The 12751-nt window shown below is 37.7% G+C and overlaps 1 protein-coding gene and 1 long non-coding RNA gene across 15 annotated transcripts in view; one reads left to right on the top strand and one right to left on the bottom strand.

Annotated features, from left to right (window-relative positions):
* The window catches only part of PTPRE (protein tyrosine phosphatase receptor type E), a 167669-nt gene extending 160991 nt beyond the window's left edge, over positions 1-6678 (top strand). For all 14 annotated transcript variants that reach the window (XM_083439637.1, XM_083439643.1, XM_083439644.1 and 11 more), the window contains one exon: positions 369-6678. In XM_083439637.1, the coding sequence (XP_083295763.1) occupies positions 369-443 (75 nt within the window). In that variant the 3' untranslated portion in view covers positions 444-6678. The remainder of the gene's footprint in view (positions 1-368) is intronic.
* Positions 6377-7991, bottom strand: LOC310677228. Its single transcript, XR_014511009.1, has 2 exons — positions 7921-7991; positions 6377-7208 (listed from the first exon to the last, which is right to left on the bottom strand). It is a non-coding gene; the product is annotated as an uncharacterized lncRNA (long non-coding RNA).
* Positions 7992-12751: the final 4760 nt, after the last annotated feature.

Below are 12751 nucleotides of genomic sequence, written 5' to 3' on the forward strand. Positions count from 1 at the left end.
CCCCGAGACGCAGGCTATAACTAATTAAAATGAAAAAGTAAATGGGAAACTTCTTGATTTGACAGTGATTCTTGATAGGATTTATGGTTATTTTAAATGGTCCCATTGGGCTCACTGTCCACCTCTCATTCAAAGTCTGCTTCTTCAGTGAACCAACGGTTGTTGTTGTTTTAGTTATATTTTAAAATTAATTATGCTGCAACCTGCAAAAAAGAAAGTGTTTTAACAGGATAAGAAATTTAAAATGTTGTCTGTAAGATATGCTACATATGATTATGCTCCAGTTTAGAGTTAAACATGCTTCACTGGAATTCTTATGATTCAGAGAAAATTTCATCAGAGTAAATGTATTCTTCTTCTCTTTTCAGGAACAGTATGAATTCTGCTACAAAGTGGTACAAGATTTCATTGACATATTTTCTGATTATGCCAATTTCAAGTGAAAACTCCTGCCTTATTATTATTAATTTAATCATCTGTACAGAGATTTGTAAATCATGTTAATTTATTTCCACTGACTTTTTAAAAACTCTAAATGTACATACTACCATGTTTGGCTTGCTCGGAATGCCTCCTTAGATGTATAAATTATTCAATACTTTTACTCTCTGATCCAAAGGAGCATGCGCAGAACCGTTTCAAAAAAAAACAACCTGAAGAACCTGTTTGATTCCAGAGTCCCACTTTCCCTCCCAAACAGCCAAGCAGCAGGATTGCTATTGTTTTGAAATGCTCAACATGTGCCGCTTCAGCACATAAAATAGGGGAGCTGCACATCTAGCACACTTTTGCATGTGGGACACCCCATTCAGCTGGGGATATATGTGCAAAGGCTGTGTCTGTGTATCTAGTTCCCCAAGCTGGATCAAGGTGATCTTTAAAGTTTTGCATAACAGATGGCCATGTACAATATGTCACAGTATAAACTATTATGAATATAGGGCACAATCCAGCCTATGTTAGGCATATTCAATACCCACTGATTTCAGTGGGTGTATTAAGCTTATGCTTACATTTTTCCCATTGAAGTTAATGGGATTTGGAGTCCAGTTAATGGTCTGCGAGCACTTGATGCTGCAGCACTGCTGAAGCTAAGTGTGCATGGATCTGATCAGCCCCTTGGATGGGAGCCCATCGAAGAACAGGAAATAAATACTTTTAAAATTCATTAATGGGACTTCAAAAATGCTTGGTTTTGGCTGGATCATACCCATATTTTTCCCTGAACATCTATGAAATTCTGCCTTTTACTTTTTAGTTTTTAACTTTTAGATGGCTTATAAGAGTAAATAGGCTGGATCCAAATCCATGCACATAACAATTATTTCTCTTAGAGCAAGTTCCACACAATGGCCACATGCTACTAGGAAACACTGTGTACACCCCACTGAAATGAGTGTGGCCACCCAAGAGCATATGCATTTGCTTGCTGCATTCATCTCAGTATTTGCAGAGTATTCTTTTTTTGGTTGTGGCGGTGTTTTGATGCTTTTATGTTCATCAGCACCTTGCTCCACTTGTAAACCCATTGATGCTAATGTGAACTGCTGACTGTGGAAGACACTATTTGAGGTGCTCTAGAAAGTTGGTTAATATTCTACAACTATTAATCTTAACGTTCAATAGCCAGGTTATATCTGTTTGCTTTTTTTGGTATTTTTTAAGCATTCTTCCTGTTAAGCACAACTCATTCAGTGGATTATATATAATGGTACATGAATCCTCCACAAGCAGCTGTCTAAGATTTTGAACCTTAGCAAAAAACATAAAACGTGTAATTATTTTTGAAGACAAGATTCTCTAGATAGTTCTGTTATAATTGCAAGCTGTAACTTAGCACCATAATGCAAATACTGAGTTTGTTGAATTCAGTTAAATAATCTTAAAAGATCACCTTAAGTTATTTAACCTGATATAATTTTTTAAAAAGAAATATTAACATAAAGTAGCATATTTAATGTAAGTTAATTAATCAATATTTTGAAACTATTTTGTATTTTGAAAAGAAAGAGGTTCTGTTCTTGCTATCACAAAAAGGTATATTGCCAGATAGAAAGCAAATATATAAAGGAAAACATATACTTTCAATTTAAAACAATCTAGCTTAAGATAGTTATGGCTAAGCACTACTGAAAGCAACACAACTTCAGTAATTACATAGTGGCAAACTTGCTTCACTGGTGTCAATGGAGCATAGTCATGACAAATATTTAGTTCAATCAGGGAATAGCATCTACTGAAGTCAAGACATTTACTTCCAAGTCCTTAGAATACTGGTGTTAGTGTTCAATTAAGGACACAGATAAAAAAACTTGTGCTCCTTTAGTGTCGGTGGTACTTAATGGGAATGAACAGTGTCCTGAATTGTGTCCCTACAAATGGTGTGGTACTCCTTAATGCCAGTATGCTTTCAGACCTCCTATATGACCTATGATTTCACAATTTTCTCCCTTATTGTAAGTATACAGAACTATCCCAGTAGTGTAGCCAATGAAGTATGGACATGTAGGAGTGCCCACAAAATTTGGGTTTGGGCTGTTGGTGCACAACTGACCATTTACTGTTAGGGCACAAAACCCATTTGTTTTGAACTGACTTGTATGATGGGTTGCTTCCTAGGGTTTTTACTTTAATGGCTGTGACTATATATAAAGCCCCATGTGGCAATGTCATCGTCTGGACAAAACTAGCTTTGGAGAAAAATGACAAAACACACAGTACATTTTATATCTATTGCTCCCATCTTTTTAGAAGGCATAAATTAAAGAGCACAAGTACAAAAGAATAATTTGTATATAAATGTCTAATATGCAATAGTTTGGGCTTGTTCATTGGTGGTTTTTTTAATACAACAAGGAAAGCCTTATTGACAACTATGTAGACTTTAACCTGGTCATTACATTTCAGCTCCTGGATTATTTTAATCTATATTCATTTTAATACACGACTGGAAGAAAGGTGGATACTTTTAGCAATTCAGAGGATGGCAAGGTGTCCACATAAGTCTTTTACTTACCGACTTTTAATTGAAAACAGTTCAGGTTAGTCTATAAGCACACTGTTTTTAAAGCACTGCCATTTTATTGCTTGTGTCTTCCCAGTAATGCACTTCTGTAAATCTATATGTAAATGTACAGTTGTTATGCACTTAATGAATAGAATTTATTGTAAGAGGTGATTGATGTTAAGCTCTCTAAGCCCCAAAGCAAACACCATTATTTGGTTAAGAGTTGAATGTAAAATAAGCTTTCTATCATAGTAAGTTTGGAAATCCAAACTCCAAAATGTGAGGAATGAACAGTCCAATACACCATGGACCCAAATCTGTGAGCACATTAACAGATGAAGATAGGTTTTTTAAAACCACTGTTTCTACCCACCACTTTAGAAGCTGCTTCCAACAGCCTTAAGAGTGTCAGACACTTTCTAATGCAGTACAAATTGTGTGGAAACTGCTGTTTTCAAAATACTGGGGTTTTTATTTAGGTATGACAAAACCATAATCATATTCTTCCTAATATCTCTATTTTTCTTACAATAGAGACATGTGCTAGTCCTGGTATTGAGTTTTTGACTACTGGATATTAGTAACACCTTTAGGTCCTGGTGAATATGTCCCCTCGGTTTTCTTGGCTCCTTGATGAATGGCCTCTCTGCACTTAGCCAAAGTATCTTATTTAGCTTGATAACACAAAAAAAGTTTTTACAGTTACCAATTTAGTCTCAGTCTTCTAATTTCCCACTTCCTAGCTTTCAGTAAACCTAGAATAGCATAGGTAGCTGCTGTTCCCTCATCCATGACACTGGAATTCCTTGCTTCTCTTAGTATCAGTCCAGTACCCCTTCCTTGACCTCTGACCAGCAACCGTAGCTGTAACTGTGAAATCTGCTTAAGGGAAAGCATTGCAGTTGTTCCTTTTTAAATTATCCAAACAAAGTCATTTCCAGATGTAGAGAAAAATCCTGCCTTGGTGGAAGGAAGTAATTATTAGATAATATTTCTAATAGCATCCAGAACTCTCTTAATTTGTTGCTTGTTCTGTAAAGCAGTATTTAAAAACGTAAGATGTGGGCCAGAAATGCACATAGCGGAATCCATTAATGAAGTAGGGATGTTTTAACTTTTCTTATATTTACCCAAGTGAAGCCAGAATACTTGGGGTGAGGCTCATTTTGGTAATACTAATATGAGTGCACTTAAAATGGAGCCAAATGAGCAGCTTTCCTCCCCCAATGTGGAATAATTTCTATACTCAACAGTTTCAGATAATTCTGTGGGATTAAATTCTCTGAAGTAATCTGAAGCACAAAACCTTCTCTGTGGCTTTGTTGGATTCCCTTCAGACAATCTAGTTCTTCTAGGTTCTCCCATTTGGTGATGACAAGACTTGCCACAGTTGAGGAAATACTGTGCTAAACCCAGCCAAATCACTTTTAATCACAACTAATCTGTTTTATGAGGTTGGTGAATTGCAACTTTAGAAAGCTTGTTTTTCACTTCAAGGTGTTTAGTCAAATAAGACTGTGATACTTCGTACAATGGTATAACAAACATATTTATGGGTTTCCACACTTAATTTTTTTTACATTGCATGAGATTGCATTAATAAATGCCAAACAGTGATTAGAAATTTATATGTTCTGATCTGCATATCTAGTCACTATGTGACTCAACTTATTGTCTTGTGTGACAGTGGACATTGATTGCCAAAGCTCTTAAGTACATGCTTAACTCAGAAACAGTGCACAAATAGTAATATTGTTAAAGCAGTTTATTTCAAAGTACGTTTCTAGAAACCCGGGGTTCCTTATCAATTTATCAGGAGTCAACAATAGCCCTATTTGTGTGTTAAACCCCTCATGTGATTATACTTGCATAAGGAGAAGGCAGGGGCGTGTCAACTCCCCAGCTTCACCCTCCATGAAGCTGGATGTCTGCGATATGCATGTAGATCCAGTGTGATTTAGAACCTTGCACAATCAGCGTCCTGAATCATGTGGAGAGCTAACACTAATGCAGCAGCGTCCTGGCTACAGATCTTTGCCCTCCAATGCATGGAGGGAGCAGGCCAGCACTCCCTTTATTGCACCTGCTTTTTGATGCCTTGCAAGGACTAACAACAAGATAAAGAACTGTAACTTAGCTAACCAAAAGGCATCTTATCATTTGTTACTGATATTTTCCTGCAAAGTACAGCAGCGGAGGAGACATATCCTTTGCAGGCCTGGCACCAGGGATTAGCAAAATCTGGCAGGGCCCCCTCTAAAAGTTTATATACATAAAATTGCTTTAAAAACAAGCAAGAGCAGTGTGCACACAGGCATGCAAACAGTTAATGTGTGTGGGAAAATGTAGCTGTGTGGGGAAGGGAAGGCTCTGGTCTTGACCTTCTGTTGCCTGTATGACAGCCAAGGTATTTCCATTCTATACCGTACTTGGATTCCTTGCTCCCCTGATTGTCACAGGATTTGCAGAGCCCACAATCAGCCACAACGTTCAGGATTAACTCCTCCTTGGCACTGTTGTAGAAGTTGGGAGAGCCTAAGCTCAGTTTGCCTGGTCCACTTGAGGTCTCCCATGTTACCAGTAGTGGATGCTATATCAGGCAGAGCAGGCTCTGTGCTCCCGACTTATCTGTTAGAGCCAGCCCATCCGCACGCCCCATTTAGTCAGCCAGCTAGTCCTCTGCATGGACCTTAGGACCAAAAGAAGATATTGGAGGAAGCCTGCTCATGCATTCAAAAGAACACCTGAGCTTGAAACAGTTTAGGAGTGTGTGCACTCCTGCCTCCAGTATCCTCATGTGTGCCATCTCCACTCTCTCCTCTCCTGAGGTTTGAGCAGAAATATCTGCAGCAATATTCTAGCTGCATTCAAAAATTCCCTGCAGACCTTTGTGCTCAGAGCTCAAAAGGTTGGGAGTAGGAAGCATGCAGAGGGTTACTGGGGGCAGGGGCAGCATTGCATCCCTGTGACCCTACACAATTTGAACTCTCATGTACTCTTTTGAATGCATGAAGTGTGCACTCTCTTGTATTTGATGTGGATGTGTATCTCTGCGTGTTCAGGCCTCCTGCTGTCTCTTGCATGGGGTCCAAAGAATCCTGGAAACAGCCCTGGTGCTGTGGGATATACGTGCTCTGTATAGGGGCCAGCTAGTCTCACTACGCAAATTTAAGAGTGTGACACAATGCACTCCAGAATTCTCTGCAACACACAACATACTTCTTGGCAGACAACTCAGTGTGGAAAGCATTTCTTGATGCAAGCAAGTTTTGAAATCTTGTACTAAGTAGATACTTAATGGCTTGGGTTAATCAGGCCCAACAGAAGAATGCCTGCTGTATTGATTAGTGTTTTGAAAATGACTTTTATGAATTGGTTTTTAAAGGAATTTGAACATCTTTGTTTCCAGCATTTGAAAATGTTTTCATTACGCAGTATCATTTTAGTATGTTGCTACTGAACCTTATTCTGTATATGCAAAACTATATTTAATTTATGTCAAGATCTTTATAATATATGTATGTATTATACAGTGATATTTTCTTTTATTACATTTATAATTTGATCTTGCTGTATTTATAATGCCAGTGAATGTTGCTGAATTATTTGTATATGCAAATCGCAAGATCTAATAATTCTGATGCAAGAACAAGGTTTCATTTTTATTTTCAGGCTGCATTTCTTTCTTTAAATCTCTTAATTTCATTCCTCTACAATTTGCTCATTTAAACTAAATACAGCAGTGGTGCAAAGGACATAAAATCCCTTACTTAAATTACTTCCCAGAACTTTAAAAACTCTTGCTATTTGACTCAGAGCACTGTTCTGACAAAAAGAGAGAGTTAAAAATGAAGCATTATACATATAACATTAATTTGCAACAGCAATTTATCTTCTCAACCAGAACGCGCTTATTTATTCTAACTAATCTGAATAAAAGTAATCATTATTCTCAGTTGTTCCAATGGATTATACAAAAGTAAATGTAATCTTCCTGGGCAGTACATTTTGGTCTACTTGAAACAAATATAGCAGTGGCAGGCATTTTAGACCTTGTCTACACATGCATCAAAACGGATTTGGGAGGGTTAGACTGGACTGCAGGAGCAGAAACATGGTGGTGATGGGGAATGCCATAAAAAGGACATGGTGCACTTTTGTGTTTGCCAAGAGAGATGGTTCTGTTGCATATATTAGATTTCTGAAAGAGAATGATACGTTCGTTTTAAAACATCTTTCCTTTGAAGGAAGTACAAAAGGAATCCAGCAGTGTCTGGACAGTATGTCCTCTCCCTTACTCCTCTCTGTGCTGCCTGTGTTACATGCAGTGTTCCACTTCAGACTGCAAATAGGTGGTCACATTTATAATGCTCCCCTATGTGCAAAACTCCTTCATGAGTAGAAAACAACTGGGAACAAGCTGTGCTAGAACCATTCTTCCTGGTAATGCTGCTTTTACTTGCAGGGTGTTTTAATATGCTGGAGCATTCAAATCTGGGGTGTCCATGGATAGTTTAACATGGTTGCATCCTGTCTCCTTCCTCAACATTCTATCTACCCTCATGTTGCTTTATGTGTAGACCATGGCCTAGTTTGCTTCAGTCACCACTCTGGATTTAGTAGGGTACTATTTTCTATAATGCAAAGGCACACACCACTGATATCTCAGCTATGTGGAGAATATTGTATCCTGGTTAGATATATGGAGCATTAAAACTGGACAGAACCACTTATTTGGGCTAACCATTTCTTTATTCATATCAAAACCATTCTATGGTATTTTTATTTACCAAATGTTCCTAAATATCCTGCCTTGAGGCCATCCACAGTTGTCCAATGTTACTTTCACTAATAGGATCCTGCTGTAAGATCTCCACTCAATAAATTCCAGAAATTCTTACAGTGCAGATTACCTTCATCATGCTTTAAGTTGGTAGAACCCTGTTTGCTGGGGGTTTTTTCTGATGGGAGGTAGATAGCTACTTTACCATTCTTTTTTACTCTTTTACCATTGTAAAAGAGTGTCTGAATTCTATGAAAACACACACACACACGTCACAAAGTTACAATTTTCAATTACATCCCTGTTGTGAGGTTAACATATAGCAGCTATCAATCAGAGCCCATTGCTTGTAGTTCTTGAAGAATCAACTATTTTGGAATATATTTTTTTTAAAAAAATTAAAAATCCTCTCAGTCACCAAGCAGTAGATAACTGCATGGTGTCTCATATAACTGAAATCCAGATCTGCCATCACCATGAGAAAACTACTTGTGAATTTCCATGAGCAAGTTCTTCATTTCTGACAGTTCCTTGTTTAATTCTTGGTAACCTAATTCCACAGACTATGGAAAAAAGCTTATAAAATTGACTACGTGGGATGTCAGTGCTTAGAACGTGGAAGAATTTAAAATGTTTCTAATCTATTTTGGCCCTGTTGAGATCTTGTTTTTAGAAGCCTGATTCTGAATATTGAAAACCTGTGAGTTGGCAGATTTTTTTATTATCCAGTCTAGCATACATCTATTCACTTTGCCAGAACTCACGTGTAAACAAAGACCACTGTAGCTGGATTATAAGTGACTTTCTCAGGATCATTCCCAAAATTTCTTACTACCCAGTCTATATAGATTTATTTGAAACTGCAGTGGTAGACCTCATTATGAGATTTGTAGTCTGTTTTCTGAACATCCTCTATGGCTTTGATAATAGTGTATTTAAAAAGAATACATTAGTAAAAGTAATATTCTATATTATATTTGATCTAATAAAACACAGAACTCTTGTGGGAGAAGGGCAGTTGAAAGAAAAAAATCTCGACAATTTGTTACCATTTTTTACATCAAATAAAATATCTTGATGTTTTGGAGTTCTGTTTCCCCAGGTAATTTGCTACACTTTGCACTTTTATCATCTAAAAGATAGATAGATTAATTATTTGAAAGGACTTTAAATCTGAATTTAATATGAGCTTCTTATAAAGCATATTCATAAATGCATGCAAGAATCATGTCTCTGAGCTTTTGATTTGTGTCTTACAAATAGAAATAATAAATACTTTTGATGCAGTTTTTATGAAATAGTTACTGATAAACCATACCTTCCTCAAATACTGGCATTCAGATTACACTATCTAGATATCTAGAATGAAAAAATAAATGGCTATAGCTTATGCCAGTAACTGTCCTTAGCTAGAAAATAAAATGTACAGACCCATCTTTCTCAAAAATGAAATCACATAGAGTTCTTAATAAAATAAGATTAGACCAACTCCCATCTAGTCCAGCATCCTGTACTCATAGTGGACAACCAACTATGGTTTCATGTGGGAAGTCTTTGAGAAGGACAGGAGCACAACAGCAGTGTCTCCCAGCAACTGATATGTAGAAGCATACTGCTTTTGACAGTGGAAGTAATACAGTCATGATAGCTCTTACTCCATACATTTGTCCAGTGTCCTTTTCAAGCTATCCAAGTTGATGGCCAACACTACATCTTGCAATCATGAATTCCATAGTCTAAGCACGTGCTGTGTGACATGGTTCCTTTTGTCCGTCCTGAATCTTTCAGCATTCTAGTTTGGTGGATGGCCCACGTTCTAGTACATGTGAGAAGGATAGACACTTCTCTCTAACCCAGGGGTAGTCAACATTTTTATACCTACCGCCCACTAATGCATCTTTCTTGATGGTAAAATTTCCTTACCACCCACCAGTGCTTGATGGAAGGAGGATTCAGCTTGTGCCATAGAACCCCTACCGCCCACCTAGAATTCAGAAATGCTCACTAGTGGGCGGTGGGGACCAGGTTGGAAACCCCTGCTCTTACCAGTTTCTGCACACCATGCATAATTTTATACAACTCTATCATGCTCCACCATACCTTTTTCTGAACTAAAAAGTTACAAATGTTGTAATCTTGTTCCAGCTCTCTGATCATTTTGGTTACCTCCTCCTCCCTTTTCCACCTCAACAATATCCTTTTCCAGCTCAACACAGTATTCCAGTGCAGTCACCATACATTATTGGACCTGTATCTTCCTGGTAGTAGACAACAGAACCACAAGAAAGGTGTAAAATACTCAAGCAAGTGTTTTATTTACAACCTTACAAACACAAAGCATGTGGGTGTTCTCTTTTGCAGGCTAATGCAAACTGCAACTTCTCCTTTTGTACCCATCACCAGCTGTACCTAATCAGTCTAGAAAACCACACCACGAACTCACAGAAACAGTTCTTAAAGTTACAACAATCTTTTCTGTTTCTCACTGCTCACCCCTAACCCCAGGTTATTTATGAACAAGTTCAAAAGTGGAGTCTTACCAAGAATCTTGGGGGACTTGGCTTTCTACATCTCTCCATTGGGAGAACTGTCCATTTATTCCTGAGAAGGGAAGGTGACCTTCATTACTTCATGAAAAGCAGCGAAACTTCAAACACTCAGGGGACTCTTCTGAGAAGCTTTTCTTGGTCACTTCTCCCTGTTGTTTAACCAGTTACTGGTCCATAAGAGGACTGCCTCCATAGCTGGTCTCCATTTTATTTCACCTCTTTTTATTGTTGGTTTTAATGTTTTTGGTAATTTGCTCCTCAAATTCTTTTTTAAATCCCTTATTGTTTGCATCCCCCCCCCCAAGGGCTGTGCTCCCTTTGCCAAATGAGAACAAAAAAGGAAGCAAATAAAAAGGAAGTATTTTTCTGAATGAAGCCTTCTCCAATAGCTTCCCTGACTTTCCTCATTAACCACGCTGGCATTAGTGGTATCTCTCCTTATAAACTTGGTTCACTTATCTGTAAGTCTTAGCATACTGGTAAAAAATCCTGAATGTCTGCTAAAGGTTTGGTATCTTTCTTTTTTTTATTACAGTAAAACTATAGTGAAGTTACTTTGCAGCATTATTTCTGAAGAAAATCCTTTCTTTTGAGTACAGTCCTATGCAGCAAGCCTTGGCGTGTACCTTATTCTCGAGATACTGAAAATATGTGAAAATATAATTCAGATAATTACAATTGTATGGTCAAAATGATTTGTTCCTACATGCTGGAGTGGTTGGACTAGGATCTGGGAGACCAGGGCTCGTATCCCCACTCAGCCATGAAGCTCACAAAGTGACCTTGGGCCAGTCACTGCCTCTCAGTAAAACCTACTACATAGGGTAGTTGTGGGTATTAAATGAGGAGGAGAGCCATGTATGTCAACTTGAGCTCCATGGAGAAAGAGATGGAATAGAAATGCAATAAATAAAATAAAATATCCTATTGTGATGTCCTTTATAACTGGCTCAAAGGTGCAACTTCCAAAAGCATGTTAAAGAGCAAGTCTATCAAGATAAAATGATGTACATTGTCAGCTATTTACTCAATTACACCATTGCACATGACACAGTAGTAACTCCAGAATGGTGTATCTGTATAACTGGGACTGAAAAGTTATACTATTTTGAAAATAACCAGGTTTTACTAAGTTGACTACTCAAACTTTACATATTGTAATCTAATGGCAAATTTACACTGCAATCCTAACCATGTTTAGTCAGAGGTTAGTCCAATGGGAACTGGATTCAGTGGGGCTTAGCTTACTCCCAAGTAAATGGGGTCAGGATGGCCTAAGCTGGATTGTGCCAGTAGCTTTGCCACTTCAGAGTAATTTAATTCCAAAGTGAAGCTAACATTAACAAAGCTGTTTACACTGAACTACAACACATTTGAAGTGACTAAACATCATAGCCACATGAAAACAGCAAATGAGGCAAACTATAAAAATTACAAAAGCAAAGCACAAATGTCAAGAGATTTTGCTTTTTGAAAGATCTAAATATTAAAATGTTATGCCCTGCAGCAGAAAAGAATGTATGACCTTGCCGAGGCTTTGCTTCCTTTGTGTATATATTCTGCTCACAAAAACTTTATTAACTTGATACTAGACCATATATTCTACCAAGGCAAACTACCGGAAGTGTTAATATGCAGCATATAAATTGCAATGTATATGCTATTAATTTTCAGTATCAACTACTTTTACACAAATATATATATAATTCACACATATATCACCTCCTTACTAAATCATCAATATACAAACACCCAGAGGTGTACACAGGGTCCCTTGTGCCCTCGCCTGAAAAAAATTACCTTATCGCAATTACCACATTAGAAATTACTAGATTTCACATGACTCAAGTACTCAAAATGTCTGGAGTGAGGGTGAGGCGAGGCGAGGCAAGGAAGTTCCTTATAAGTCCAGTGGGGTTTACTCCCAGGTACCCTTAATTAAATAGGCAGAAAAATGGCATACGGCACGTGGGAGGGAAAACAGCACTTCTGCAGACCATGCATACAGTTTTCTGTGTAACAAGTGTACAATATTATACATTACTGGCCATGGGTGGAGTATTCTGTTTTCTCTCCTCAACACTCAAAGACATTTAGGTGTACACATACACTGTACATGCTCATTTTGTTTCATTCATGTGTACAGAGTTTAGAATCTATAACTATCTCAATCACCTTTAAAATTTTAAAGCAGTTTTCCTCATCTGCTTTTGATATTCACTTTTCGACTTTTTTGAATCTGATGACATAATGGAAAGTGGAAGTGGAAGCAGCTCAGACAAGACTAATGTAAGACGATACAGATATGAAATCAAAATGACTGCAGGTTTTATTCAGATTGAGGTTGGGGAGAAACCCTCCTCCAGAAAGCCTAATTGGGAGGGAGGATTGGTTTCTCTGTATATAATATAA

This window comes from Podarcis tiliguerta (assembly GCF_965153285.1).
Source record: "Podarcis tiliguerta genome assembly, chromosome: 5".
NCBI lineage: Eukaryota > Metazoa > Chordata > Lepidosauria > Squamata > Lacertidae > Podarcis > Podarcis tiliguerta.